Consider the following 14,365-nt stretch of genomic DNA (forward strand, 5'->3'; position numbering starts at 1 on the left):
TGGAGGGACAGATATGTTAGCTGATGTAAAGGATGTCCAAATTTTGCTACTAGTTATATATGTTTTTAAACTGTCAGGTATGCTATCTTGTCTCTGCTGCTGTCTAATTTTTTATGGTTGTAAAATGTCAAGTTATGATATATAATTTCTAATTAATCACTCTTGCTTCTAAATTCTTCTGTGAAAGGCTCTAAAGGGCAATGTAGTCATGATGAAATCAGAAAGAGAAGATCAAATGTTGAGTACTTTAAAGATCATATGAAAGACATCAATCCTAGGTATAAGAAGATGCTTTGGTATGCTACACAGAAATTTCTTGACTCTAAAACTATTGCAAAAATATAGGTAGAGGTTGTAACATCCAGCTAATAGTATGTCATATGCCCTTATCCTGCACTGCCACTGAATTTATGTTAATTTCTAAAATTTTTAGATTCTTGAACCTAAGTCTTTGTGTAAATTACTTGAAGTCATCGACTCTAGGTATATGACTGTGCCTATGTCACACTCACTTCATTCATGTTCTATTAATTTTTAATTAATTTGGATTTTATAAATAAATTTGTAGATTCAGTTGCTAGACTTTTTGGGTGGCTCATGTACATGTCCTAATGAAGGTGGATGTCTTAGGTCTAACAAGGGTGCATGGGGTGATCCTATTATAATGAAGGTAATGTTTCTTTTTATATATATAGTTTTAGTCCTTAATTGGTTTAAAGAGCTTGTCTGTTCATTTATTTTTGCAGCTGTTATGCTAATGCTATACTCCAGTGCTTAGTATTTACACCACCTTGACTGCATATTTTCTTTAAGGACTACATTCCAAAGCTGGTGTTATACTCAATAGACATGCCATTGACACAATGCAATTTATTTGCCTTATGGATGCTGGGATTGATGTATCTGGCTCATTGGAAAAGGACACTACTTTAACTGGCCTAACATTCAGGGGTTACCTTAGATCAAAGGTAATTTATGTTTATATATTGAAATCTACTAAACTAATATGTTTTTCCCTTTCCTCTGTTATAATGCATCAATACAGTGTTGTCATGCTTTTGCAATAGATAAATTCATGTCATTTTAAAATCCATTAATTCAAATAATGTGGAGAGTAAACATGCACCTCATACTAGAAGGGGACATAGCAACCCTGTAGGAAGCTCTTTGACGATTTACAAGTACTGAGTCTTTGGATGGAGAAAACAAGTACCCCTATGTCAGGTTGGTTGGTCCTAGAGAGGCCTTTTTAAAAGTTTCAGTGTTGTTATATAATAGGAACTTGAATTCTGTTTTAAGATATAAATAATAGTTCCTTAAATCAATGTAAACATTTGTAATCCTGCAAAAAATGATTAAGTCCTAAAAAATGTTTGAACTTTAAAATGAGAAAGTCAATCCTAGAGTCTCTACACATATGGAAGCTCTAGCTAGTCTTCTCCCGTGCTTGCAGAATCTTATTTGGTGTACAAGTGTTTTTAAAATTGGCATTTTATGTGAATTGTGGATTACTAAGACTTTGGTATGTTATTTGGCTTACTAACGTTTTTTTGGAATTTTTGCTTTTATTATTCAAATTGCTTGTGCTAAAAGTTAGTTTTCTATATTATTAATGTAACCTCTCCATTTGAAGATGTAAATCTTATGAGAAGGCCAAGAAGAAGCTGACAATTTCTGAGGCACCTAATGTTCTTACAAGTGCATTAAAGAGATTTCAGGTACTTTATGTCTTAAACTCAAAGTATAATATGATATTACCTTCATTTGTGTTGTCTATATGCACAAAGTACATTAAATTTGTCACATTTGTCTTGCAGTCAGAAAAGTTTGGGAAGCTTAACAGGCCTGTCCAGTTTTCTAAAACTCTTGACTTGGCTCCTTTGATGACTGTATGGTGTAGTTGTTCACTTGGATATCATGAATGCTGTCTTTTCTGGTCAATATGTGAGCTATGTGAAGAATAGTCAAAACAAGTGTTCAAGTTTGTTTGCATATATCCTGAAGACATATATCTTGGCTTGGTTTTTCAGGTACTTGCTAGATTTCCACACCAAATTAGTAATATGTAGCCTTGGTTCCACCACTTGTAACATCATAAATTTGTGACCTATATATATCATTTGTTCTTTATTATTGTGAATAAAAGTATATCTGCGTAAGCTTGGTTGAATTTTGTGACAAAATCTTCTATCGTAAAATGAAAACTCGTGACAAGCATTTGGTCTGGATAAAATTATTCCAAGGTTTATCAACAAGCAGGTTTTCAAATCATTTCCAAACTTTAAAATAAATCATTTTATTTCATTATTACTTACCATTGAAACCTGTCAGATATACCTAACAAAATTTCTTCATATGCAATTTTGGTTTGTTTGGCAGGATTTATCTTTATATGCAGTGGTCTGGAGCTTTTTCTGGTTAAAAGAAAGATTAAGAGACCTTCGTGGCTATAGGTTTCGAATTTTTCAAAGCAAGAGCAAAGACCAACTTCAAAGCAGGATAACATTGTCATTGGTGTCAAGGTGAAAAACATTGCCAAACTATCAATTCTTTGAAAAGTAGCCAAAAGTTTATAATTTTAGATTTTTTAGTATATTCATGATTCATAATTTTTCATTCTCATTTACTTTTAAGTTCTTAGATCAATTGCTAAAAATGAAAGCTAGGCTACTTTTAAAGGTGCAACTTTAGATTATCGCTAACACTTGTATTGCTACATTGATATAACATAGTTATAGGCTTGTAGCATTTTTTGTTGTTTAGATTTGTAACATGATTTTTTACTTTTCAAGAGAAATTTGTGTATCAATATTTTGAGTTTAATGAAATATCTCATTTTGTAGTCATTAATTTTAGTATATTTATATTATGCACAACAATAATAATTGTTGGAAAAATAATTAAGATTCTAAAAAAAATATATTTCGTTGCTTCTAAAAATACGAGTATAATATAACTAAAAAAAATCTTAAGATTTTAGCGGTAATAGTAATGGTCGGTAAAGTGAATAACATTACAATTTTAGAATTATTTTAGTGGCCATATAAATTGCTAGTAAAATGGATTTTGGCGGCAATAGTAATGACCACTAAAACTGAATAACATTGCAATTTTATAATTACTTTTGGTGGCCATATAAATTACCAAGAAAATGACCGTTAAATTTATACTTTTTGCAGCCATTAAAAAAGTCTTTATCGGCAAATGTTATAATTGCCACTAAAACCTTTTAGCGACAAAGCATACGACGACTAATGTCTAATTGCAGGTAAATATATTAGCAGCTATTTTTATTACCGCTAAAAGCCTAAAAGTAAAATAAATGGTCACTAAAAGTGATTTTTCTTGTAGTGATAGAGGACAAAAATAAAAAAATAGAAATAAAATATGGGTAAAATTATTAAAATAATCAGTGTCTCAATATTAATTTTTGTATCTCAACTTATTAGAGGTACACTGAATACATGTAATTTGTGTCAATCTGTGTACCAGTGTATCATTCAAAATTTTATGTCTCAACAATCAAACAAAAGACGTGTCAGTGTGTCTCTGTCTTGTATAGACACACCCACTAACCAAACACTACCTTAAGGCCTGTCCATTTTATATTGTCCAATTAAACACATAACAAACATGTCAACGAGCTAACGTGTCAAGTCAGAAGCCTAACGCGGGAGTGTTTTTATTTTGAGAAGTCGCGTTGTCATTTTTAAAATTATTAAAAGATAAAATTATTTTCTATCACCCGGCAATTTTGTTTTCTTCTTTTTATTCGTGTGGCCTGCATTGAAGTAATGTCTTCTCTCATTCAAACACGCTAGTGCTCAATTAGGCCATAATTCAAACATGCTTATACTTCTTATTATTATCTTTAATCTATTCAATTAGGCCATAATTCTTGTTCAATAATCTAATAGAGCAAACTAGAGCAAGGCAAAAACTACAGTCATTGCTAGCTTGTTAACATTATAGGATTGATGAGAATTCACTCAAAACCAATGAGCCTTGAATTAGTCAAATTACTTTCTCATATTATCCTGTTCTGGTTGTACTTAATCTAATAATTATGATCTAATCTGTTAATTGTAATTTAAATCAACTGATATTGTTTTTGAACACTTTATATAATTCAGAGATGACATAGCTTCAAGCCTTTTAATGGATTAGCTTAATGTGCACATAGTATACACTATACAGAATTACAACGTGACTTTCTCCCTATCCTCAGCTAGTTACAATTTGGTGGGTTGAAACATTTATATACAGCAGATGCAGGCTGCTTGTAAGTAGGAATGTCGTTTGTGTCGACGAATCGGACTTCGCCAGGTGCAAAAGACAAATCCCTGTGCCTGAAATTCAAGAGAGCAAGAAAAAGAACCAGAATGTTAAATACAAAACCAATTAACAATCTTAAAACCAAGATCATAGGAGTTTGGATAATTCTGTTTACCTTCTAAGATCAAGTCCTATCAATCCAGCCTGAAGGATTGTCAAGTTGTCCGAATCCGGCGAGACTATGACAACTGTGTCCCCAGAGTACTGAGTTTCAAGAATTGACATGAGTTGTGTTACACGAACAAAGACATCTGCAACACTCTCATTTGGTGTTCCATCATCAACTGGAGGAGGTTTGTTGTTTGGTGATACACTATCTGATGCATATATCTGCCGCATTCCCACACTTGAATTAACATCATTCCACTACTAAGTTATATAAAAAAAAATGCTTACTCAAATGTGCTTCACATTCAAATTCAAGACAAAATAATCTATTTTGCTCTATGGGGAGGGGAAAAAATTCCTACTTCTGAAACGGATTCCAGGTTTTTTCCTTCATAGGCACCTAATCCACGAGCATCCAGAAAGCTGTACTCTGGGACTATGAAACTGAAATCAAACAAATTGACATGTATGCTCAGTTTTGAGGAATTGGTACGTATTTTTAGGAAAAAAATGTTATGTGCATACTAAGATTTAACTACCAAATTAGTTATTAATAAATATATTTGTTTAACTCATTTTTTGTATGTATGTTATATTTTTTTATGAGATATATTTTGTATTCTAATATATATTCTATATATCATGAAACTATTTTATTCAAGAGCATAAGCTTATAAAAGGAACACATAAATAGTTATATTCATAATATACTCCCAGGTAAGAGTCATTTTTTTAGGTTTACACAATTTTTTTGTTTCAATTTTCTTTTTTTTTTTTATTTGTCTTGTATTATTTTTTTGGTTTTTTGGAATATAAGAATGGTTGAATTCTAAACATTTAAGTCATAAAAACTTTAATATTATATAATTGGCTGATTTTCTGCACCATTGTTTCAGGAATCACGTAAAACACATACATGAATTTGATTTTACTGTGAACGTTGTGAACACAGAAGAAATAATACAATCATTGTGCTTGTACTAAGTTTTCTTGAGATTTAAGTAATATAATATTCTTAAAGTTGCTTATAAAAAATAATTCTAACATCTATAAAAAAGTGAGTGTGTAACGATATTATGACCTGCGAGTAACGGCATTGAGAGAAGCAATGATCTCAGCAGTCTGGTAAGCTCTCTGAGTTATAGCTGGCCATATCCAACAGCTCTTGTCACAAGCTCCCATTTCTTTCAAGTCCAAAGCTGCTCTTACTGCCTGCTTCTTCCCTCTCTCCGATAAGCCGCTGTCCACGGAGGTCTTCGCCACCGGATTCGTGTTGATCACTCCCATGCTCTCGAACTCAGACTCCCCTGCCCTCACCAGAAAATACCTTCCAGTGCAAACACAACAACACAATTAAACTTTATTACCTTCAAAAGCTCTTAAATGATGATAAATGATGAATTTGAGGGGAACACCGTACCGGTTGGTGAGGCGAGGAGGGGGCATCTGGAAAAGGCCGCGCGCAGTGGCTGGCGGGTCTAGAACGGGCAGCAGCGGGGTTGTGAAAGTGAGGGAGACGGTGGTGAGAAGGTGGCGGCGATGGAGGTGGAAGTGGAGGTGGTTGGGAGGAAGAGATGAGGGTTGGTGTGGGGATGAGAGGCCGAGGGGTTGAGGGGAGTGGTGGTTTGTTGAGAGCATCTTATGATTTTGACGGCAGTTACATTTTAATGGCCAAGCTTAGTTTTACAGCCTTATCTATCTATGATTCTGTGCATCTCATCACACACCAGTTAGATACCACCATCGACCATCCCCAACCACACTCAAAACTTGAAAGCCGCAACGGCAGTGATTGTTGGATCGAGATTCTATAAATAAAAAATAAAAAAATTAGCAAGAAAAAAAAGGTTGGAACTAATTACACACCTTTACTAATAAGTAATAAGTAATAACAGATCATTTACATTATCTTACCAAAATACTCTTGATTTTGTCTGATTTTGAAAAAGTGCGACACCGCTAATTGATTATAATAATAAAAGGGTAGTGCTAGGGAGCCAAATGGCCTAAGTATACAATGTGTACAATGGGCTAAACCTTTAGTCTATGAATAAAATGAACATCACCCACACTATCCAGAATAACCATCCGAATACTAGGAATAATAAACATCTCATGTTATAAAATCACTCATCCTAAAAACTTAAGTTAATTTTGGAATTCACCAAAGATCGAACCCTTGACCTTTCGGATCTAGAACTCTAATACCATGTCATGAAGTCATATCTCTGATACTTCTTAAACCTCCATTGTACATATTGTACGCTTAAACCATTAGCTCCCTATACTTTTCCATAATAAAAATATGCATACTTTAATCATAGGTTGGGCAGATTAGTTTTTGCAGGAAATCGGATGAATTGATACCGGAGTTTTGATTGTTATCTAGTCTATAATGTGGAATTTGAAGAGGACACTTCATCTTTCAGTTTGCTTCATTCCATACGCACCAGAGGCATGAATGAAGCATGTGGAATGCCATTTTGATTGTAGAGACCTTAAAGGTTCTTTGTTCAACGAGAATTTATGGCTTACAATTTTTGTTCCTCAAAAATATTTCAACAAAAAGATTCTCTTTTATGTAATGAAAATTACATTTGAGATAGCTCTGTTGATTCATGAAACTAGTATATAACGTACGAGATTTGTGCGTAAAGAACAAAAATGCAGAAGAAATCATTCTAGACTTCTTGTTCTTAACCATGATTTTTTTAGAAAATTATCCACTATTGATAGAATTATTACTAGTAATATTGTTGTAATTGATATTCTTTTATTGAAAAGGACAGTAATGGTTTATAGTTTCAGCTTTCAAGGCCTAAGAGGAATTAAGGAGACATAGAAGAACACTAATATCATAGATTATAGTGCTAAATTGTCAATACTTGGTTCGCTTCTAGTGCCAAAATCCAGTTAGAGAAGTGGCTGCCACTTTCATTTTCATGTCAAGACTTCAATTTTTTGATGGATAAAATACACCCACACTATCTTATAATTCAATTCTGCTAAGTTACCAACAAGAATTCTATTAATTTCTACCGATTTTTGTTTATAATTGTATTTAATAAAAGTGTTTTTATAAATGTATTTAATAAAAATACCTTTCTTTAACTGTATCTAATAAAAATATCTTTATAGATATATATTCTAAATATATCTCTTTATAAATGTGTTTAAAATATAATAATTATATTATTACCCTATACTTTTCCTTTATAATTAAAGTAACACTGACTTCCTATTATTCTCTTTGAAATAATTGTCGCTTACTACTACACGTGCCCCTTATTATTAAAGTCAATAAGTGAGGGCTAGACTTTTTCAAAGACGAACAAAAATAGGATATTTTAATAAGATAATGTAAATGGTCTGTTATTAGTAATTTAAGGAAATAAAAAAAATTTCAAAACGTACCTTAATTATTATAATAATTAATTAATACTAAATAGGACAAATTTTAATTATTTTTTTATTAATTCTTTTTAGTTATCAAATATTTCTATTTTGCTAAGCAAGAGATGTAAGAATATAAAATAAGGGCTTAATATTGAATCACATTTATTTTTTATAATCATTCATTTTGTTAATGCAAATGATAGTTATTTTTATTGATATTGTAACACCCTTACTATCATATTGTCATACTTCTAGCTGCGCCATTCTGATAATTAAAATATTACGATGACTTCTATATATTTATTAATAGAGTAGGAACCTTTGGCTTAAACTATATTGCTGTTTTCTTTGAAAAATTGAAAATACTTTTTCATTTCAATCTAGCGTGCATATATAACCCAATTCAATTCACAATTCTCATACATATACATATACATACAAAACTTCTTATACAGGTAACTTACAAATATACATATATGCATATCATTATAACTCCTATCCCTTTTACAAAATAATAATAAAGGCGAGAAAAAACTATAATTGTATATACAATAATATAGAAAACAATCAGATGCTCGAAAAGAAACTCCTTAAACTCTTCGTCCATCTTGAAAAGCGAAACTTGTAGGGGGTGAGAACATCGTCTTCGCTGGTTCTCAATAAGAAGTATTTAGAAATTGTCATAAGAGGATACGTATAAAAAAACTGATTTCAATTGCAGTGATTATTATCATTTGTCTTATGAATAAATCCAAACATCAACATATAAATAAATCCAAAAATCTAACTGCATATCTTAATTTTTATAAAAAGTTGCATTCACGATGAATCACATAACATTCAATATATACTAAAGGATCAATCAATCCAAACTCACCAATCACGGCCTCTGGTCCAAACATGACCAATCACGGCCTCCGACCCAACATAAACACAACCTCGGCCTTCGGTCTAAAATATAAATAGTCACGGCCTCTATCCCAAAGCTTAATCAAACCACTACTCTAACCACCATAGTTCGAACTAAACAGTCACAATCACAAGTAATAAAGTTTAAACACAATCAAGAGCAATTACAGCAAGTACGACAATTAGCAATTACAATGAAATATTCACATAGGCAAACCAAATACAACATGCACACTCAAACAATGTCACATAGATGTATTTGATGCATGCCTGTCCTACGGGCCATAAGCTCACGTGTCAATTAATCTATCAAAATCTGACACATCCAGTAGCTAATCCGGACATGGTCTCTCAACACAAAAAGAATCCTCAACCTTCCAGTCAGAGAGAGACTGTGATGTAACGGTAAGAAATCCTCAACCCGACCCGTTCATACCATAGCCAGAAATTGAATCAAATGGAATTCTCAACCTTTTCCATTCAATTTTTCGATGTAACAAGTGAAGAAATTTTCAATCCCGCTTTCCCACGGCAACAAGAGAGGAAATCATCAACCTCAGAATCCTTAATCTCAACGTACCTATACGTGAGAGGGACAAAATTGTTGTCCTCACCATATCAATCCAAAACTCAATTGAATCCAACATAGTCAAACATAACCAAAATTAAAATCAACAATACAAAATTAAACTGAAGGGAATCCTTGACCTTCTATCCAAATTTTCGGTGCGACAAGCAAGGGAATCCCCAACCTCAACCTTGTCCACCGTATAGGAAATCATCAACCTCAACTTGTCTATCGCAGCAAGAGAGAGAATCCTTAATCTCAACTTACCCAGTTACTTCAATAGCAATATACATTCAGTTCACCGCACGCCAATAATCACTTTTCCTCAAATTATTTTTTTTAAAACCAAAACCACTTTTATTAACTAAACTCCATGGCAGCATCTCGAGACTTTAGGGGGACGACAACCAATCTCAATCTTTAAAATCAGTAAAATCCTTAAATCATAACTTCTTAATTTAAATCAATCAAATAAACTCATTTTTGAGTCAATGAAATTTCCAAAATCGATTCCAAATTTCAGTCCCAAGTTTTAATTATTTCCAAAAGAAAACTCAGAAATTATTTGTTTCATCAATTAAATTCAATAGCTCTTAAAAACACTAAAAACTCCTAAAAATTAACTTCAAAACCATTTCTTTAATCAAACTTACGAAGTTTTTACGAGAGTCATTGAACATAATCATTTTCATTCTTAAACAAATACATTAAATCAACTAAAACATCCTAAAAACATAGTTCTTTCCTTAATTAATCCAAATCAAATAAAATAATTCTTCAATTAATCCTTTAATTAAAAGTAATCAAATGAAACTTGTTCTCAAATTTACTAACTTCCCAAAAAACTTAAAAATCATCTCTCTTTACTAATCAAAATTCAATTACTTTGAATTCACTAAAACTCTTCAAAATGTGGTTCTTTAATCAAACTCAAAACATAATTCTTTTCGTAATAAAACGAACTCAAAATATATTTTTTTTCATAATAAATCAAACTCAAAATATAATTCTTTAATCAAAATCAAAACAAAATAAGTTTATTATTATTATTATTAACTTTCGTGCAAGCTTATAAAAATTTCGATAACACTTCCCCTATAACTCGGACTTTACCATCGTTAAAGGGTTCCATCCAAACATCTCTCAACCATTTCCAGTATCAAATCATTTCCAAATACCAAATCATTTCCAAAATCAAACCAAATTCCAATATTAAATCTCTTTCAAAATTCAACCAATTACAATATTAAATCTTTTCAAAATCAACTCATTTCCAAAATCAAACCAAATTTCAATATTAAATCTCTTCTAGTAAATCAAGAAAAACCAATTCAACAACATCAGTCAACTAATCAAAATATTCAGCTTTCTCAATCAATCAATAAATCAATCAAACAAACAATTTCATTCATCCAAAATAACTCAGTTTAATCCATAATATTTACATAATTACCAAAAGTATATTTTTGTATCAATATCGATTTATAACAATTCTTGAAAATAAAATGAGTTTAAAAAAAATGTCCCTACCTCGATTGCAACTTAACTACGCGACAAAACCCATAAAACTTTGATTTCGTAGCGGCAGTGTCAAATCCGACCATCCATGCAGTAGAAGCAGTCATCAAACGCACCATGCAAAAATTGAAACTCAACCCTATGACATCAACGTTGAGAAATCCTTAATAACTAATAATAGAATGATAACGATAAGGGTTTTCGGAGCAGAGACACTTACTGTACTCAAAAGGAACCAAGAATAGAGCAGCCACAGCTCCAGCAGTTGACTCCGGTGACTTCAGCACTGCTTTCGACAACTAGGCACGGTGGCACAGCAAGAAAAAAACCAAAAAGGAGTGGCGGAAACCCCCGAGCAACTCTGGTGAGTTCCATCCATGGCAGTTTGGACCACCGCGACCTAGGCAGCGGTAATGCCGGCCTCTGGCAGTTCCGCAAGCGGACAAGACGATGAGCACGGCGGCAATGGACCTTCGGTGGCAGCGAGATAGCAATAACTGTGGCAGATTCGTCGTGACTGGCGCAAAATAAGGGCTCTCTACTCCTCGGCGGCGTCGTCTCCATCGACGGCGACGACAATGGCAACTTAGTGGCCTTTTCTCCATCGATAGGGTCGAGGTGCGGCGGCGCAAGTAGTGCCTCCTTCTCCGTCGCGTGCTTCCTTCTCCCTCTATCTTACTCTCTCTGTTCAATCTCTTTCTCTCTCTCTTTCTCTGGTGTGCAGCAGCATCCTCTTTCTTCCTTCTTTCTTTGGCAGCGACGGCAACGACACTCCCAACCCCATCGGTGCCATCCTCTTCTTCTCTTTCATGGTGGGTTGTGTTGTGTGTGGTGTACGCCATGTGTGTGGGTTGGTGAGGGGGTGTTGATTGGGGGTGTGTGTGTGGTGGCTAGGATTAGAGGAGAGTGGAGTGTGTGCATTAAAATTAGGGTTTGTGTATGAAATTGAGAACTTAGGTAAAGTAATAATTTTAATAAAATTTGAAGGGTAGAGCAATAATTTTAAAACCAAATTAAATACAAAATAATTATCTTTGAAATACCACTTTATTATTAACTTGAAAATTATTTTTAAATAAATACTCTAATTCAATAATCAGAGATAATCAAATTAATTTCTTTTAAAATCATAAAATAAAATTTAAAATCTAATTATTCAAATTAAAGAATATAAAATTCTTATTATTTTTCAATTACTAAAGCTTTAATTCAATAATAAGAAAATATTCAATTAATATAAAAATCTCTGAAAATATATGCTCAAAAATCCGAGATCTTATATCCTACCCATCTTATAAAAGTTTTCATCCTAAAAAATTAACTTAATACACAAAACATTACATAGTCTCAACACTTTACTTTTAAACATCTTATGGAAAAGCAAAAAGTCTGAGCATATAGATATATACATACAGTTTCAATTAACAGGATATCCATGTGGCATAAAACATATATAAGAGAAAAAAGTGTGGTGCGAAGCAGAAGCTACAAGGTAGACTTGATGGAAAAGGTTATATGGTTCACAAATGTGATGGTAGGATAGTGTGGCGAAGGATCACAAAACAGGCTGACGTTGAAAAAACGTGATTAACATTCGCAAACTGATCTCATACCAACTTCAGAAATTCAACTTTCCAAACTTCAACCTGACGTATATTTACATTCCAATCCTTTAACAAACAGATCATCCGCGTTGCACACTTACAAGCTTTACCTTCTGTGTCCACCAAACGTGTCATAAAGGACTAATGTATCACTTGCTATGCCTAAAGGCTGCACGTGACACCAAATGAATCTCGAGTTTACTCCGAATGATACTAGACCTTAGAAAAGAAAGAAAAACGACAAGGACAGCGTTCACAAGAGTTTAAAGGAATAGTTGAAATCACAAGTAAACAAGGATGCACAAGCAATGAAGAATGCTAGAAAGAGAATTGACTGACAACATTAAGGGTAACTCTTGAATCAAAGGAATTTGATTGGACTAATGAGATGAAAAATAATGTGGTATTTTGAAACGAATTCAAGCTGAATCAAAGAAGTATGAGGTTTACGAAAAAAGAATATCTAACACCCAAGACAAAGCTCACAAAATTCAAGAGTTTGATTAAGAATACTTTTGAATACATTTTTCATAAGGAAAAACTTAAGAAAAAATCATTTCATGGTCTAAAAGAAAAGATAAGAAACAGACATCCTTCAAAAGAATAACACAAGCATGAATGTGCCATTATTTCAAAATAAATTCAAGTTGAAATAAATTATGCAAAGTTTGAAAAAGAAAAGATTAATTTGGCTAAGGATAAAATATATTTTCTCAAATATTTTGAAAGATATTTAGATGCACGACTAAACAAAAGTATGCATGAAAATGGCGATCTGGTTGGAAGAAAACTTGAGATAATTAAAGTTTTTCTCATAAAAAGGAATAGAGGATACATTACAAACAAATATATTTAAACCACATACAAAAAAAATTCAAAGTGTAAGGTAAAAGAGTGTAGGCTAAGTTAAAAGCGATTTTATTAAAAAATTTCAAGAGATGGTTATGTCACACCAAAACAAATTCAAATCACAGCAAAGAGATGCACAGCTCAAGCAAAGGAATGAAAAATCAATGTGCAAGAATAAACCAAAACTTCTTTAAAAATATTTAAAACAAAAGTCAGATAGAACACTTAAAATTGCAACCCTATATAGATATTCAAGAGGATTGAGATATGCAAAAGGAAAATCAATTCACAAAGCATAACAATTCAAACAAGTTTTCAGCTAATTCAAAGGAATACAATACTCTCAAGGAAGGACAATTCAATCAGCAGCAAAATCTTAAAGATTTCAACGATCACTTTGATGTATCAAACAAGTTCAAAGCACATCAAAGGGTACACGTGTCAAGAAAAAGAGTTTAAACAACACAAGGCAGATATCCAAAGAATTTAAGCAGACGTATGCAATCAGCATCAAACAAGTATGCATATGCACAAGGAACAGGGTTAGAGAATAATCAGTTTACTTTCCAACAAAGAAATCTCAAACAGGAATTTCAAGGCAAACCATGAAAGAACAAGATAAGTAACTGCGTAAACTCAAGAAGAAAACTCTATCATTTTCCAAACCCGGTGATATTCATTACTTATTACTCCTATCATGTCTATGATAACCCATTAGTATTCTCATATACAAAAGTCATTAGTGTTAAGTTGGCCAAACTTAATACCATAAAGTATGCAATGATAGACTAACAACATTAATCAGAAGACAATCATGTGCATAAAGTTCTAACTCTCATTATCAAGACAAGATTTATAACATGACAGACACTCAGAGTATGCAATTGAAGCATAGTCAGTCCATTCCTCGGGCTCTACAGGAAAGACTGCCCTGATACCATATTGTAATACCCTTATTATATGATTGTCACGCTTCTGGCTGCGATACTCTGATAGCTAGAATATTACGACGACTTCTATATATTTAATAATAAAATAAGAGCCTTTGACTCGAAATTCTATCATTTTTTTTTTGAAA

The 14,365-nt window shown here is 32.6% G+C and overlaps 1 protein-coding gene across 2 annotated transcripts; it reads right to left on the bottom strand.

The window, feature by feature from the left end:
- Positions 1-4,105: 4,105 nt before the first annotated feature.
- On the bottom strand, positions 4,106-6,268 carry LOC107492328 (uncharacterized). 2 transcript variants are annotated; one of them, XM_021141889.2, is made up of 5 exons: positions 5,864-6,268; positions 5,525-5,770; positions 4,806-4,887; positions 4,451-4,701; positions 4,106-4,349 (listed from the first exon to the last, which is right to left on the bottom strand). In XM_021141889.2, the coding sequence occupies exons 1-5, from the start codon at positions 6,079-6,081 to the stop codon at positions 4,229-4,231; spliced, it is 918 nt and encodes a 305-aa protein (XP_020997548.1). In that variant the 5' UTR covers positions 6,082-6,268; the 3' UTR covers positions 4,106-4,228. The 2 variants fall into 2 exon arrangements, with proteins under 2 accessions (XP_020997548.1, XP_015968822.1); XM_016113336.3 differs by having other exon boundaries at positions 4,451-4,665; positions 5,864-6,266.
- Positions 6,269-14,365: the final 8,097 nt, after the last annotated feature.

This window comes from Arachis duranensis, chromosome 1 (genome assembly GCF_000817695.3).
Source record: "Arachis duranensis cultivar V14167 chromosome 1, aradu.V14167.gnm2.J7QH, whole genome shotgun sequence".
NCBI classification, from domain to species: domain Eukaryota; kingdom Viridiplantae; phylum Streptophyta; class Magnoliopsida; order Fabales; family Fabaceae; genus Arachis; species Arachis duranensis.